Raw genomic sequence first — 12,914 nt, forward strand, 5'->3', positions numbered from 1 at the left:
AGAAGGACTAATGCCTTCTTAGAACTCCATGCAGATGCCATAGAGAACCTGCTCATTGGTTAATACAATCTGACCTATCTCTAACACAATTTTTGACAGGTAATTGTATTTGCTACTTCTAACCTTAAAAATATGTTATGCTGAATGAGTAGCAGAAATACTACATATTCCATCCTAGGAGTCCATTTCAAAAAGAAATTTTTAATCAATACCTGTCCTTTTTCCTTCAATCTTTTGTTTTAAATGCAAACAGCCCCCTTGGAAAAGCTGTACTTCAGGTCTCACAGTTCAGGAATTTGATGAACTAGACACTGGTTTCAAGTCTATCTCACCAGTATGCTCTCTGGAAGTCCCCAGTACAGGATGTCACAGCCCAAGACCTCCCAAACAGAATCACACCACCTGGGTGGGTAACCAGCACTACACAAGTCATTCTGAGGGCAGTAAAGAAAGAAATGAGACCCTTTCAAGTATTTAAAAGATGCTGAGGAAGTAGCATGGAGTACCCATAACTTTTGCTTTTCTCCTCTATTGTTCAGCAAATAAACTCAGAAAACTACTTTGCTGGAATGACTACACACAATCATCACATACTCCCAGACATTCAGTTTCAGTAAAAGGGAGAATTTATAGCCAGATGAGAGGATGCACAACTAAATTTTAATAATCTATATAGATAAAAATAGTAGACACAGGATGTCAAGCAGAATTATAAGAGGCTGTTAAATACTATGATTTAATGTGTCAGTACACACACTCCACAGCTTTCTGTATACAAAACATAAGCAACTGTTTGAACTGAGTCAACACGACTGCCTGTGTTTTATTTCTAAGTGGAATCAATCTTGTCAGAGTATCATTTTAATGAAGCAGTTACACCCCAGGTGTTTATAACCAGTTCAACATTAACTTGGTGCAAAGCTCACTGCTCTGAACATATGCCAGCTCCTGGCTAATGTGCCTGCCAAGGAAATAATCTGGAGCTTTATCATGCTGGGCTCTTTAATCCATTTTTACTTAGCTCTGTTTTACAGAAACTAAGGGAATTCCCAAAAATGCTTCTGAGGTGGTGCATGTTAGCATAGCCATAAATTCAATTCTTAACACCTTGTTTTTCCCCTTTAAATCCTCTCACAACCATTCCACTATTCCCATGCCACTATTAGTGCCACATTCAGGGCACTAATCCCAAAGTTCTCATTGTAACTGGCTTATACAGTAGAAATAGCAGTTAGAGAAAATAAAGTGCTAGGGGTTTTTCCTTCTCCTGAATAATAAACTTGAACTGTCAATGTTCCCTTATTGTTCCACATATGGAAAAGAAGACCCAGTGATGTTACCAGCCAACAGGCAACAATTCCAATGTCTCTTGTAGTTCAGAATCTAAGTCAAATCAGACATGTTCACATACTCCTGCTTATCCCAACACTGTCTCTCTATGGACACAATACATAAGAGTAAATATGTTGGAGAAAGCTGATAACTAAAAACTAGCAAGGGACTGGAAACTGCATTATAAGATGACTTCAACATAGAAACATGACATTTTTTGTTTAAAAAAATATCATCCATCATCAACTACTATCAAATTTATCTCCTTTAGTGCTAGAAAACATCTCAGACATGAGGGATTTAAATTTCTCAAGAGTTAAAAATATCAACATGATTAGTTTTTAAGAACCTGTCATCACATCTGCTGAAGCAGAATTGCACAGAACTGCACTTGGTTTCAGTGTCTGAACAAACCTGTATTTTGTCCTATTTCAATGAAAGCTATTGAATCAACTTTCATATTTCTGCTGATGGGGAAGGAGAAAGAATGACAGCGAGCAGGATGAAATCAAGGAAGGGAAAGAGAGCCCACTCAGTTAATTTTTTAAACATAACTGTGGCAGTAGGAACTGCCTTTCAGACTGTATCAATGCGAGGCTCCTAGACTTACTGAGTTTAACTTTTTTGAACAAAAGCAGATTTCAGCCATCTTCAGACATTTGTCACTTTCATATTTGGATACTTTACTGGTTTGTAAAAAAAACAAAAAAAACCACAAAAAAACCCCAAACAAAACCACCACAAAAAACCAAAACCAATAAACAAACACAAAACAAACCCAGAAACTTATGACCCACTTACCCATAAAAATGTCAGCACCACTGTAAACAGTTTTAAGTTAAGAAACCCCACACAAAACCAACAATGGGAAACTGGACACCACCACAGAAATAATTATCTGAAATTAATTTCTTGCTTTTTACCTATGCCAATACCTAAAAATGACTGTGTGATCAAGTATTTCTGAAATGTTGAAGTAAGCAGCTAGCAGTTGCCATCTTTATCTACTACAATGCTTCATCTTTTTCCTTTGAGCTAGCTCTGAAATGGATATGAAAAAAATATTTCACTATTTACCCACTGAATCAATAACATTTTTGATAAATTATTAGATATACTTGTTCTGTACTCCACATTCCTCTTGCCACCCTCATCATGTCAGAGTGAAGTTATCCACTCCCTGCAACTGAAGGTAAAATGTCTGTCCAGTACCAAAAATATAATTCACTATGATTAATACTATCACTAACAAGAATTTGTTTTCTTGGAATAACACCATTCAGAATAGCAGTTCAGATAAGGCTAGGATGGATTTTGATATCTGTATTACAAAGTGCCCCTAATATTTTTGACAGTTTCTCCCCTTTTGAGAAATCATTAAGTGCATGCTTCATCATTGCCAAGATCAGGTACAGCAGGTAGGTACTTTCAATCAAATCCCATAGATGCAAAATGTGGGGATGTTTGTTTAGGAGGTGCCAGAACCTGAAAGGGAGAGCCCTGACACTTATTTCATATATAACTGTTTTACAGCTTTTTTCCATTTTTTTTCTTGCTGACCTCTGCTTCTCCTCAAGCTATGTTGTTCTCTGAAATTCATCTTCTGTCATTACCATCCAATGTCCTGCTGAATATGAATGAGACCAATGCTAGCATATTCTCTGACTTTTAAAATTTATGCTAAAATATTAAAACTAGAATTTACATTAAAAACAAAAGCCATCATATCACACTGTATGGAAAAAAAACCCAAACCAACAGGAGTTTGGCTTGAAGTCTATACTACAATAAGTTTCTAAGAAAGATAAGAATACAGGCAAGGGACACATCTAACAATGAACAGGGTAGGTGTCTTGAATCCTTTGGTAGAGCTACTCTTTTGAGGGAGAGGTATGGGGAAAATCACTTCAGGCATTTTGATCTGATTTCAAGCCCCTGTTCTCCAATTCCTGGCTCTCACTTGATACAAAATGTTGTGAATGTGAAAATGTCAAAATACAAGGAAAGCAGGAGACTTTTGATTGTTTTGAGGCCTCAAAACAATTGTTTTTGGCAACCTCAAAACTTTGTAGACAGGAGGCTTAACCACATTAAACCAAATGTGGAAAAAAATAATCCTCTTGATTAGCATCATCAGTTCCTAACCTTGAGACTTATTAAAACATGAGCAGATCTGTCAGATAATTACCTAAGACACCATATTCAGACAGGGAGCTGTTGCACACTGTATAGGGGGCCTGCTGCTCCCAGAGGTGGTTCATGGGCACACATGTTCTCTTGTCCACTTCTTGATCATGAAGCACGTGATGACGATGGCTGCAAACGGATTGAAAAGAATTTATTAGCTAAGCACAGCTTTGGCCTTTAACAGGGCTATTTTCAAAGATAAACCATCAAAGATATCTTCTAGAAAGCACAGAAGCAACAGTTATCTTTGCTTTACACAACATTCTGGTTTGGTTGAACGCCAGCAATGCTATCACATATCTAAATATAATTGCTTCACCACAAGGACTTTGAGTGACAAGCCAGGCTTGTTCTCAAGCTCCTCTGGAAACAGAAAATACCTCATAACTACTACAACTGGAGGTGAGAGGGAAAGGACTGGGGTAGATGTTGTTATAAAATAGACTGATTAAAATTAAAAACAAAATAAAACAAAAACAAAACAAATAAAAAAACAGAAGAAAAAAAATTTTATTAAAAGCGTTTCACTCAGCCTTCCTGGCACATTCTATCAATCTTTTCCTTAATACAACTGCTTTTTGTCCTGTATGCAAAATTTTGATCTAATCTAATCTCAGCACCAAAACTTGAAGCAGTTGTATCCCCTTTCCTGCTATTCCCACTCGCATGCACCATTTACAGTTCTCTAGAACATCATTAATCAGCATTAGAATGGGGCACTGAGGAACACTACCAACACAGAGATGACTGAAGTAATTACTGTAATCCATTAACTCTCTGAGCAGACTAACTGAGTGGATCACACCAATATGTCCAACTTTACAACTGCTAACATAAGGACAGTTATTGTCCTGGTAACAACTACTGTGTTGTATAGCTGCCATCACCAAGCTGAAGAGTGAATCTTTTTTGTACTCCCCTTTACAATAAGGAATGCAAGCAAAACAGCTCTGGAATGTACTTGGAAGTCAGGAAAAAAGAGAATCTGTGACGTACAGTACAGGGAGGGAAGTAGTCATGGGGAAATACACACATCAGACAGCAGAAATACTGTCTCCAAGATGATAAGGAGGCCAGCCCTTCTGTCTGAGGGGCTGGATGTTAGGAAATACTTTTCACTGACAGGGTTGTCAGGCATTGGAATGGCCTTCCCAGGGTGGTCACCATCCCTGGAGGCATTTAAAAGGCATTTGGACCTGGTCCTTAAGGACATGGTTTAGCAGTTGACTGTGGTGTTAGTCAAAGGTTGGACTGGATGATCTTGGAGGTCTCTTCCAGCCTAAATATTCTGTGATTCTGTGAAAATCCAGATGATAGTTCTGGAAAATCCTGTTCCACCAGTGAGAGAACTGGGAATACAGAGAAACAGTATTCTCAAGACAAGTGTATTGGTGTGTGCTACACATGGCTAGGGAACTGGCAATGAACACGTTGTGTTCCTCTCCCACAAGATGCTCACCACAAGACCATGGTACTGAAACCAAAGAGGATGAGAAATCAGGACAGGGGAAGGGCAGGAGGGAGGGGAATATCCCCATTTTCCAATTTGTTTTCAGGTCTTATCCAAAGGACTTTGCAAAACAGCCATTAGAATGGGAATAAAAAGAAGAAAGCCCAAAAGACTGAGTCCCACTCTCAGCAGTGAAACAGAACACTGTAACAGAGAAGACAGGCACCAAGATTTATCTCTCTTTTCAGCAAGCACTTGCAATGAAGCACAGTGCACCTGCTAGTTCATTCACCTCCAGCAATGGGCTCTGCATCAAAGGCTTCAATTAAATACATCATTAACATTTCACTCCACTGAGAATCAGGTAAGGCAGCAGAACTGAATATATTTTTACCAAGTGATAATATTCTGCATTCATTCATGCTCCATAGTCATTAAAAGTCTCGGTACACAGGATCTTGTTTCACTTTAAAATGCCTTGCCAAATGGCACTGTGTTTGTTCACAGGACACCCGAGTTCCAAGCAGCCATGACTGAAACAGTATTGAAAAGGCTTCAGAATCTGCAGCAATTAATACTCTTCTCTTCTCAGCAATTAGGTGGACTGCAGCTGAAATTTTACTTAGAAAGCAGATAAAAAATAACCTCTGCTTTTCAGAAAAAAAAAATATCTAAGAACATTTATTCTGCATTAAATACAAGTCTTTAAAATGCTGATTAAGAGACCCAGGAAATTTGATTATTCTTGACTGCCAGACATCTATAACATCCAGATTGAAGATTAACAGCCTCAACTTTCCCTCCCCCACAAAGATCACATTGTTTAAAAACACATTGTTTAATGTTTGTTTAATCATGGGACACTATTTAACAGTTACCCCAGTACTCACCTGAAAGTGCCCCTCTCCACATCCTGTCCACTCAGTCGGACATGGATGCCTTCCTTCAGAACAGAGCCAAAAGCCATGTATTCTGCTAAGGCCCAGTCAACAACCCTGTTCTGGGTCATTTCCAAGCGGGCTTTCAAAATCCGAGAGAGTCCTAAATAAGGATAAAGTTCAGGTATCAATGGATGTACTTCAGAGCTACATTACATTCACATTACATTCACCATTCTCCTTCCCCACTGCCTAAATGTATTCTAATTGGGTCTACAATTTTTTCTTCCAAAACAAGCAAAAAAAAAAGGTGCCTGGAAACCTTTTTCCTAGGCAAAAGCTTGTATAACATCCATATCTTGTTTTAGAAGAATAAGGTTGGTTGTGTCAGAAATTACTGGAGATAATTAAAAGACTCACAGTGAAATACTTCTTAAAGATTTACTTTCAGATCTCTTAACACCAAGTGCTGTTTAATACAAAATTATCAGCTACAGAGTTTGTCATATTTTCTTCTCTCTCTTTTTTTTCTTAGCATTTGTCTTATTGGATTTCTGGAGATGTTAAAAATAGAAACAGGCTGGATTAATCAATACTATGAACGTTATATAAACAGGAAATTGTAGCAGCTGCCAGCAGAATTTCAGTTGGTAACCAAAAATTGTTTTTTTACAGTGAAGATTTCATAATTTGGTAAGCCAAAACACAAGTTGCAACACAGAATTTTAAAGGGAGTGAAAGTTTGAAGCTACAAGAGTGCTTCCAGCTTTGGGCTCTAAGCTGAGTGTATCAGTGTCACTTGACACCATCTTATTTTCACATCTGCACTGATGCTTTTGGCAAGCTGGTTTGTTATTGTTGTGTTCCACATTTTTACAAAATTCATCCTGCTTTCTTTCCACATAAAACTATGGTCTCATCAAAATTATTGCATTTTAAGTTTTAAAAAAATCTTGAAAATTTTCTCTTTATATTAAACATGTGATAAAACAATCTGCTAAATGTTTGCCGCAAGACTGCAAGATATCAAGCTGTTTTGTTCTAGTGGAAGAATGAAGTACTTCAAAGGTGCTCTTCCTCTTCTAACTACCTCAAAATTTTCTCTCTCTTTTAAACTGCATACAAGAATCTAGCTGACAAAACTCTGCTTTGAACCACAAATCTATCTTATATACCAGTGAGTGTTACTTAGTGTCTACAGTTAATCGAGGTAAAGAGAGACTGTCTTACCTTTTAATTAGAATGTCTAATGATACATTTTATTGACTATGGTTTTGAATTTATTAGCGTCACAACAAAGTGCAGAAATGCATAGTAGAATATAAAGTGCATCTATTAATTGTATCTAATCAACAAGCTTGCAACTGGTAACTGAGAATGCCCTATCATCATTACTTGTAATAGTATTTAGTTGTTGATATTAGTATTTAATTGTCCCAAAGGAACACAAACATAAAGAATGTGTACAGCAAACCCACTTTATTCCTTGATGGATGACTCTGGAGAAGAAAGATTAGCTAGAGATTTTATTGAGAAGCAAGGCTCTTTCTTCTGATCTCCAGTAATAAATTCCCTATCATCCAACAGAAGAAAAAACCCACTCAACTAAGTGTCTCCATGTTTCCCCATGGAATGAACGTGTTACTGCTCCCTGTAGAGCTGCCAGACTCCAACCTTACCAGGGAGTAAAAGAATTAACTCAGAACTCTGATGCAGTGCCAGGCACTCCCCAGTGAGAGAGGCACATTTAACTTCTTACTGTTAAGAGATGCCAAATCAGGAACTGAATCTCTTCAGACCAAAAAAAGACTTCTTGCAAAAATGATACATTTCAGCTATTATGGACACTGAATGGCAAGTTGAAGAAAAAAAACCCTGTGCCTGAATTTGCCCACACGGAGTCCATTCAGCTGTACTAAAATGAGCCTCATATTGTATTATCAGTGTTGCCGGGTCTGGAAAGACCAAGATTTACATTTAGCAACTTTCTGCACAAGAATAAGAAAAGTGTCTTAAGTAGACCTCAAATTATATCTATTACCACTTCAAATTAGCATTGAAAAAAATAAGTGCTTCTGGAGATGGGAGTATTACCTCCCCCTGAGTTGCACAAACGTGCTGCATAGTAGCAGCATTTTCCACAAGGTCTTGAAGAATGAAAGGATGTACTAACCTAATACTACAAAGATATTTTTACACCCCCTCAGAAAAAAATCTACTTTAATGAGGTAGGGAACAGAAGTGGTATGATACTGATACACTGAGAACAACCATCAGGACCTGAACTGCCACATTCTCCTTGCACAGAGATAAGGTGGAAGAGTTAATTTAAAAGTCACATTTTTCCCTTTGGGAAACAGCCCAACAGCAACTCAAGTGCAGAAAAATAATATCCAAGAAAGAAACAGAGCCACTCCAGCTGACCTGGATGTATTTTGAAGTCTTTGACTGGCACTGAACTAGCTACATTGCCAATGTGAGTCAGCAGGTCTTCTGAAATGCCAGTTGGAGGACAAGACATGCTCTTGGGTTCTCCATCCATGTTAAAGAAGCCTGGAAGTGAAAGATTTGTTGAGATGTTCAAGGACTGATTAAGAGCTATGTACATGACCTACAATTTATTTCAAAACTCACAACTCTTGCAAGACATTCAAAGCAGCAGTCTAAACTTAGTTCTTTGCCTTTCACTGGAAGCCACAATCATCCTGATTGTCTTCATGTCAACAGAACTTGATCTGACAGATACACAATGATCTGTTTTATTTCTGCTTTCAATCCCTGTGAAGCCCAACTGCGTGGGTGGAGGCCAGTAAAGGCACATGGCACCTCAATCCCTCAAAAAAACCCAGAACAGACATGCTCCTTCTTCCTGAAGGCCCAGACAGCTAAACTGACAAGACCTCTTTTTCAAAGTCACATCTTACTCTAGATGATTTTAACAAAATCACCTCTTTCAAGTTGATCTGGTAAAATGTTTTATTTACTGTTGACAGGAGCAAAACAAAGGTCACATGATTTATTCTAAAGGAACACTGTCTGATAAAAAACATTTAAGAGTCCTAGAATACAGACTAAAAATAAAAGCACAATAATCTTAAGACTAGCATAATTGAAAGGACACTTCTTACCAGGCCAAGGTGAATCAAGCCAGTGTTTGATATGTAGGATCTTGTTATCCTTAGATCTAGTATATGCTTCTTCACATATTCTATCATACTTTGCAATTTCTTCCTGTAGAACAAAAACTTCCTTTTTGAAATGGATAAGGATAATGTCTCTGTACCTTTAACAGTTATTTAATTCCAGAAGAATTTTACTTACACCTCTGCAAGCAAAAAGTTTCATTTTATCTAGGTTCAAAATGCTTCTAAGAAGCATACTTACCCACACTACTCTATATTTCATTTATTGGATAGGTGTTACAGAGGAGAGTACCAAGAGCTGAAGCTGCAAGCAGTACTCTTGAATGAGGCAGAGCTGAATTGTAAATATAATTTACAGTCACACTTCTCAGATCAGCCTTAGCCAGCTCTGATACTTCAGGATACAGAAGCTAAGAAGGACTAGAAAAGAACCTCCTAGAAAACTAGTCTGGCTGGAGAGCTGAACAAATAATACGCCGTCCACACCTATCAATGGCAGCAGATACAAAGCCCTGCTCTGCAGTGGCAGAATGCCTTTACTATGTGTATGTACCAATTCAAAACCACTCAAGTTATGAGCTAGGTAATTTTTAAATTAATAAACAGCAATGATGAGCTCAATTGGTACAACTGAACACCCACTATCCAAGAGCCTCAGTTCAGCCACCAAAGCCCATGTCACTACTGGTAGACCCTTAAAATGATTCAGGATACCTAGTTCTCAGCTGTCATCATTCTTGTTAATAACAGAAGGCACCTATACAAACTGCTTTTTTGTCAACCTGCAATATTATATCACCACATAGTTAACCAAACCTTCTCAGAAGGTTCTTTGTTGCATCTGCATTCTACACACTGGGTTTCAAAAACAATAAGGTAAACACCTAACCAGCTTAATACAGGCACTTGACTCTACACTTCATCCTTCTCGAGTGTTTCAAATGATCACTGAACTTAGTTGAATTATTGCAAGAAAATAAAAAGGCTGCATTTATTTTATTGCATTATTGCTGAGCACAAGCCTGCCAACATTAATACCTCCTAAAGTTATAGCTATGAGCATTCAAACACTGTTTTCCTGGTGAATCAAGATTCTAGAGATGAAAAACAGCTTTCAAATGCCTCCATCTCCAACATACACATATGATCACCTCTTACAAATTTCTGAATTGAAGCAAATACATATTGCACAGAAAAGAATTAATTACACAGCACTTTCAGTAAGCACTTCACATTTACTTTCCTACAGACAGCTTCTTAAGTTCCCTTTAATTATATTGACATGTACCTCAAATTCCTGCAGTGTTACAGTCCCATCTGCAATCAGTTTGTCAGCATACTTCTTCAGCACAGGCACCTGTTTGTGAATCTGCTTGTACATTAGAGGCTGGGTGAACATGGGTTCATCCATTTCATTGTGCCCTCTCCTACGGTAACAAACCTACAAAGGGAAAGATTGCTTCTGTTGGGAAGGAAAAATGTCAGATGAAAACTTTCCATATCATAGTTTTACAGAAACTTTAGCAGGTTTATGGTATACAAACACGAATTCCTGTGGAGCTGCTGCTTGTTTTTTGGTTTTGTTTTTTTAATTAAGAAACTAAAAGCCATTAAAATCAAAATGTTTCCTGTCTGGGTCTTCTAAGATGCAGAATAATTTGGGAGTAACACATAATGCACAGAATGAAGAGTTAAGAAAGCCAAGACTTACCAAGTCAACCACCACATCTTTATTGAATGTGTTCCTCCACTCTGCAGCTACATTGCATACATACATTACTGCTTCAGGGTCATCAGCATTCACATGGAAAATGGGAGCATTGACCACACGAGCAACATCAGTAGGATATGGAGATGAACGGGCCATGCGGGGGTCTGTGGTGAAGCCAATCTAAAAATTTGAGAAATTAACATTAAAATGTGGGCATCTCCTTCTACTTTGTTTTGAACATTAGAGGTTTTCATTTAATACTAATATATACCACAGTACTATCAGCTTTCCATTTTGGCTAGCTAGATTCTCTTTTCTCCCTTAAAACAAAGCAAACCTAACCCAATTAAGTGTTATAAATAGAATAAAATAAACATAGAGGATAAAATGTTATCCACTCAAAAATTGCTAGATAGTAAGATCAGATTCAGGAATATCCTAAGCATTCTAATAAAGAGAGGACAATGCATCTAGCTAATGACAAACACGAGTAAAAGAAATACACTAGCAACTATTCAGCAGAGAAACAGATTGAAAAATGTTCTATTTGTTACCTGGTTGTTGACCACAACGTGAATAGTGCCATTTGTGGTGTAGGAAGGGAGGTCACTAAGATGAAACGTCTCATAAACCACTCCTTGTCCTGCAAAGGCAGCATCCCCATGTAGTAATATGGACATAACCTATGAGGGAGGATTATGCACACATATCCACACATACCTTAGAAAGCAAAACTGCAACTTAAGCTTCTCAGCAGACTTTCTTTGCTCCGTATTTCTTCTGAAGTGCTTATAAAATGGAACTGTCTTCTCATAATAAGCCACAGAGTTGTCAGCACTCTGCTGCCTTTGCTCAGCTGACAAATGAAGTTTTAAGTCTACTTCTTGGAGTTACCCTTGAGGGTACTATGTCAAAAATTTGAAGTTCAACAGGACTCTGAGATACAAAACTACTGGTAAGCTATTTTTATTAAAAATAATATGAAAAAATACCAGCAAGAGTTACTATATTAAAGAAACCTTACCTTTTTCCCAGCTGTATCCCCTCGATAAAACTGTTCAGCTTTTGTCTTCCCTTGCACAACAGGATCAACTGCTTCCAAGTGGGAAGGATTAGCCATCAGGGACAGAGTGATCTTCTTGTTCGTTGCTCGGTTGATCCTCTCATGGTACATTCCCAGATGATATTTTACATCCCCAGATCCCTAGCATGGAAGATAAAGTCACAATTCAGGAATTTCATTCATACCAGCTGTATCTGATCAACTAAAATTTGTGTTTCAGTCTGAAAAATGCACCTTCCTAATGGCTTCAGCATGCACTATGGGTTCGACACTGCAATTTCAAATTGGAACACTGTTCCTATTTATTATCTTAGTGTCACTATTCAATACTGGATACATATTTACAGGATATTCATACTCATTCCATTTATATGAAATAGAGGAAATTACTTAGAGATTACAAAATCAGTCAAACGACCTGGCACTTATGCACAGTAATTCCTAAAATCTTTTGCATGCTAGAGGTACACTATAGTCTTTAAATTTGTCAGGAAATTTCACCAAATCATATTCCTCAAAGTCAGAAATTAAGGCAATGCATTTCAGCAGTTGATACTGCTATTTTGACCAAAATGATTAAAAACTACCTTGATTACTGACCTCTCTATATAGATGTACTGAAGGAGCATCTTACCTCATCAGCTGCTTCTAGTTTGGGATCAAACTGACAGAAGATCTGCTCCAGCTCTTTTCGGATTACATTAGCCAATACATTCAGCCTCCCTCTAGAAAATTCCAGACATAGTTATGTCTCAAAAATGGTAATAACAGAGTTACAGGCATAAAACATAAATCAGTAACCCATTTCTGTCAGAAATTTGCAAGTAAGAAGTTTACTTCAAAGAGCTGAACCTGAAGCCCTCCCTTCTATCCTCTCCTCCTGTTACAGAATTCCTCCAATGCCTTCCCACAGCCATTTTGTTACACTTAGTTATCCAAGCATAAGCAATGAATTTTATAGCTATCTAGTGGCTTCTAACATTATGACATTAGTAATTAACTAAGGCAGACTGCAAAAATAAGTTTGGTATTTCTTGCCAAGCTTTCTCATTTCTAGGCTTGATGCAACATGATAGATACCATACTTCGAAGTACACTGAAGATTTTTACCAGCATTTACTTGTAAGGCTGTAGCCTCACAAGTTTCATT

At 37.7% G+C, this 12,914-nt stretch overlaps 1 protein-coding gene across 2 annotated transcripts in view; it reads right to left on the bottom strand.

The window, feature by feature from the left end:
* OGDHL (oxoglutarate dehydrogenase like) overlaps nt 1-12,914 on the bottom strand; it is a 46,857-nt gene that overhangs the window by 14,932 nt on the left and 19,011 nt on the right. For both annotated transcript variants that reach the window (XM_030453520.1, XM_030453521.1), the window contains exons 8-16: nt 12,399-12,489; nt 11,726-11,905; nt 11,256-11,384; nt 10,702-10,881; nt 10,279-10,431; nt 8,976-9,078; nt 8,272-8,400; nt 5,860-6,010; nt 3,521-3,648 (exon numbers count right to left, since the gene is read on the bottom strand). In XM_030453520.1, the coding sequence (XP_030309380.1) occupies nt 3,521-3,648; nt 5,860-6,010; nt 8,272-8,400; nt 8,976-9,078; nt 10,279-10,431; nt 10,702-10,881; nt 11,256-11,384; nt 11,726-11,905; nt 12,399-12,489 (1,244 nt within the window). The remainder of the gene's footprint in view (nt 1-3,520; nt 3,649-5,859; nt 6,011-8,271; nt 8,401-8,975; nt 9,079-10,278; nt 10,432-10,701; nt 10,882-11,255; nt 11,385-11,725; nt 11,906-12,398; nt 12,490-12,914) is intronic.

This window comes from Calypte anna, chromosome 6, assembly GCF_003957555.1.
Source record: "Calypte anna isolate BGI_N300 chromosome 6, bCalAnn1_v1.p, whole genome shotgun sequence".
Taxonomy (NCBI): Eukaryota; Metazoa; Chordata; class Aves; order Apodiformes; family Trochilidae; genus Calypte; species Calypte anna.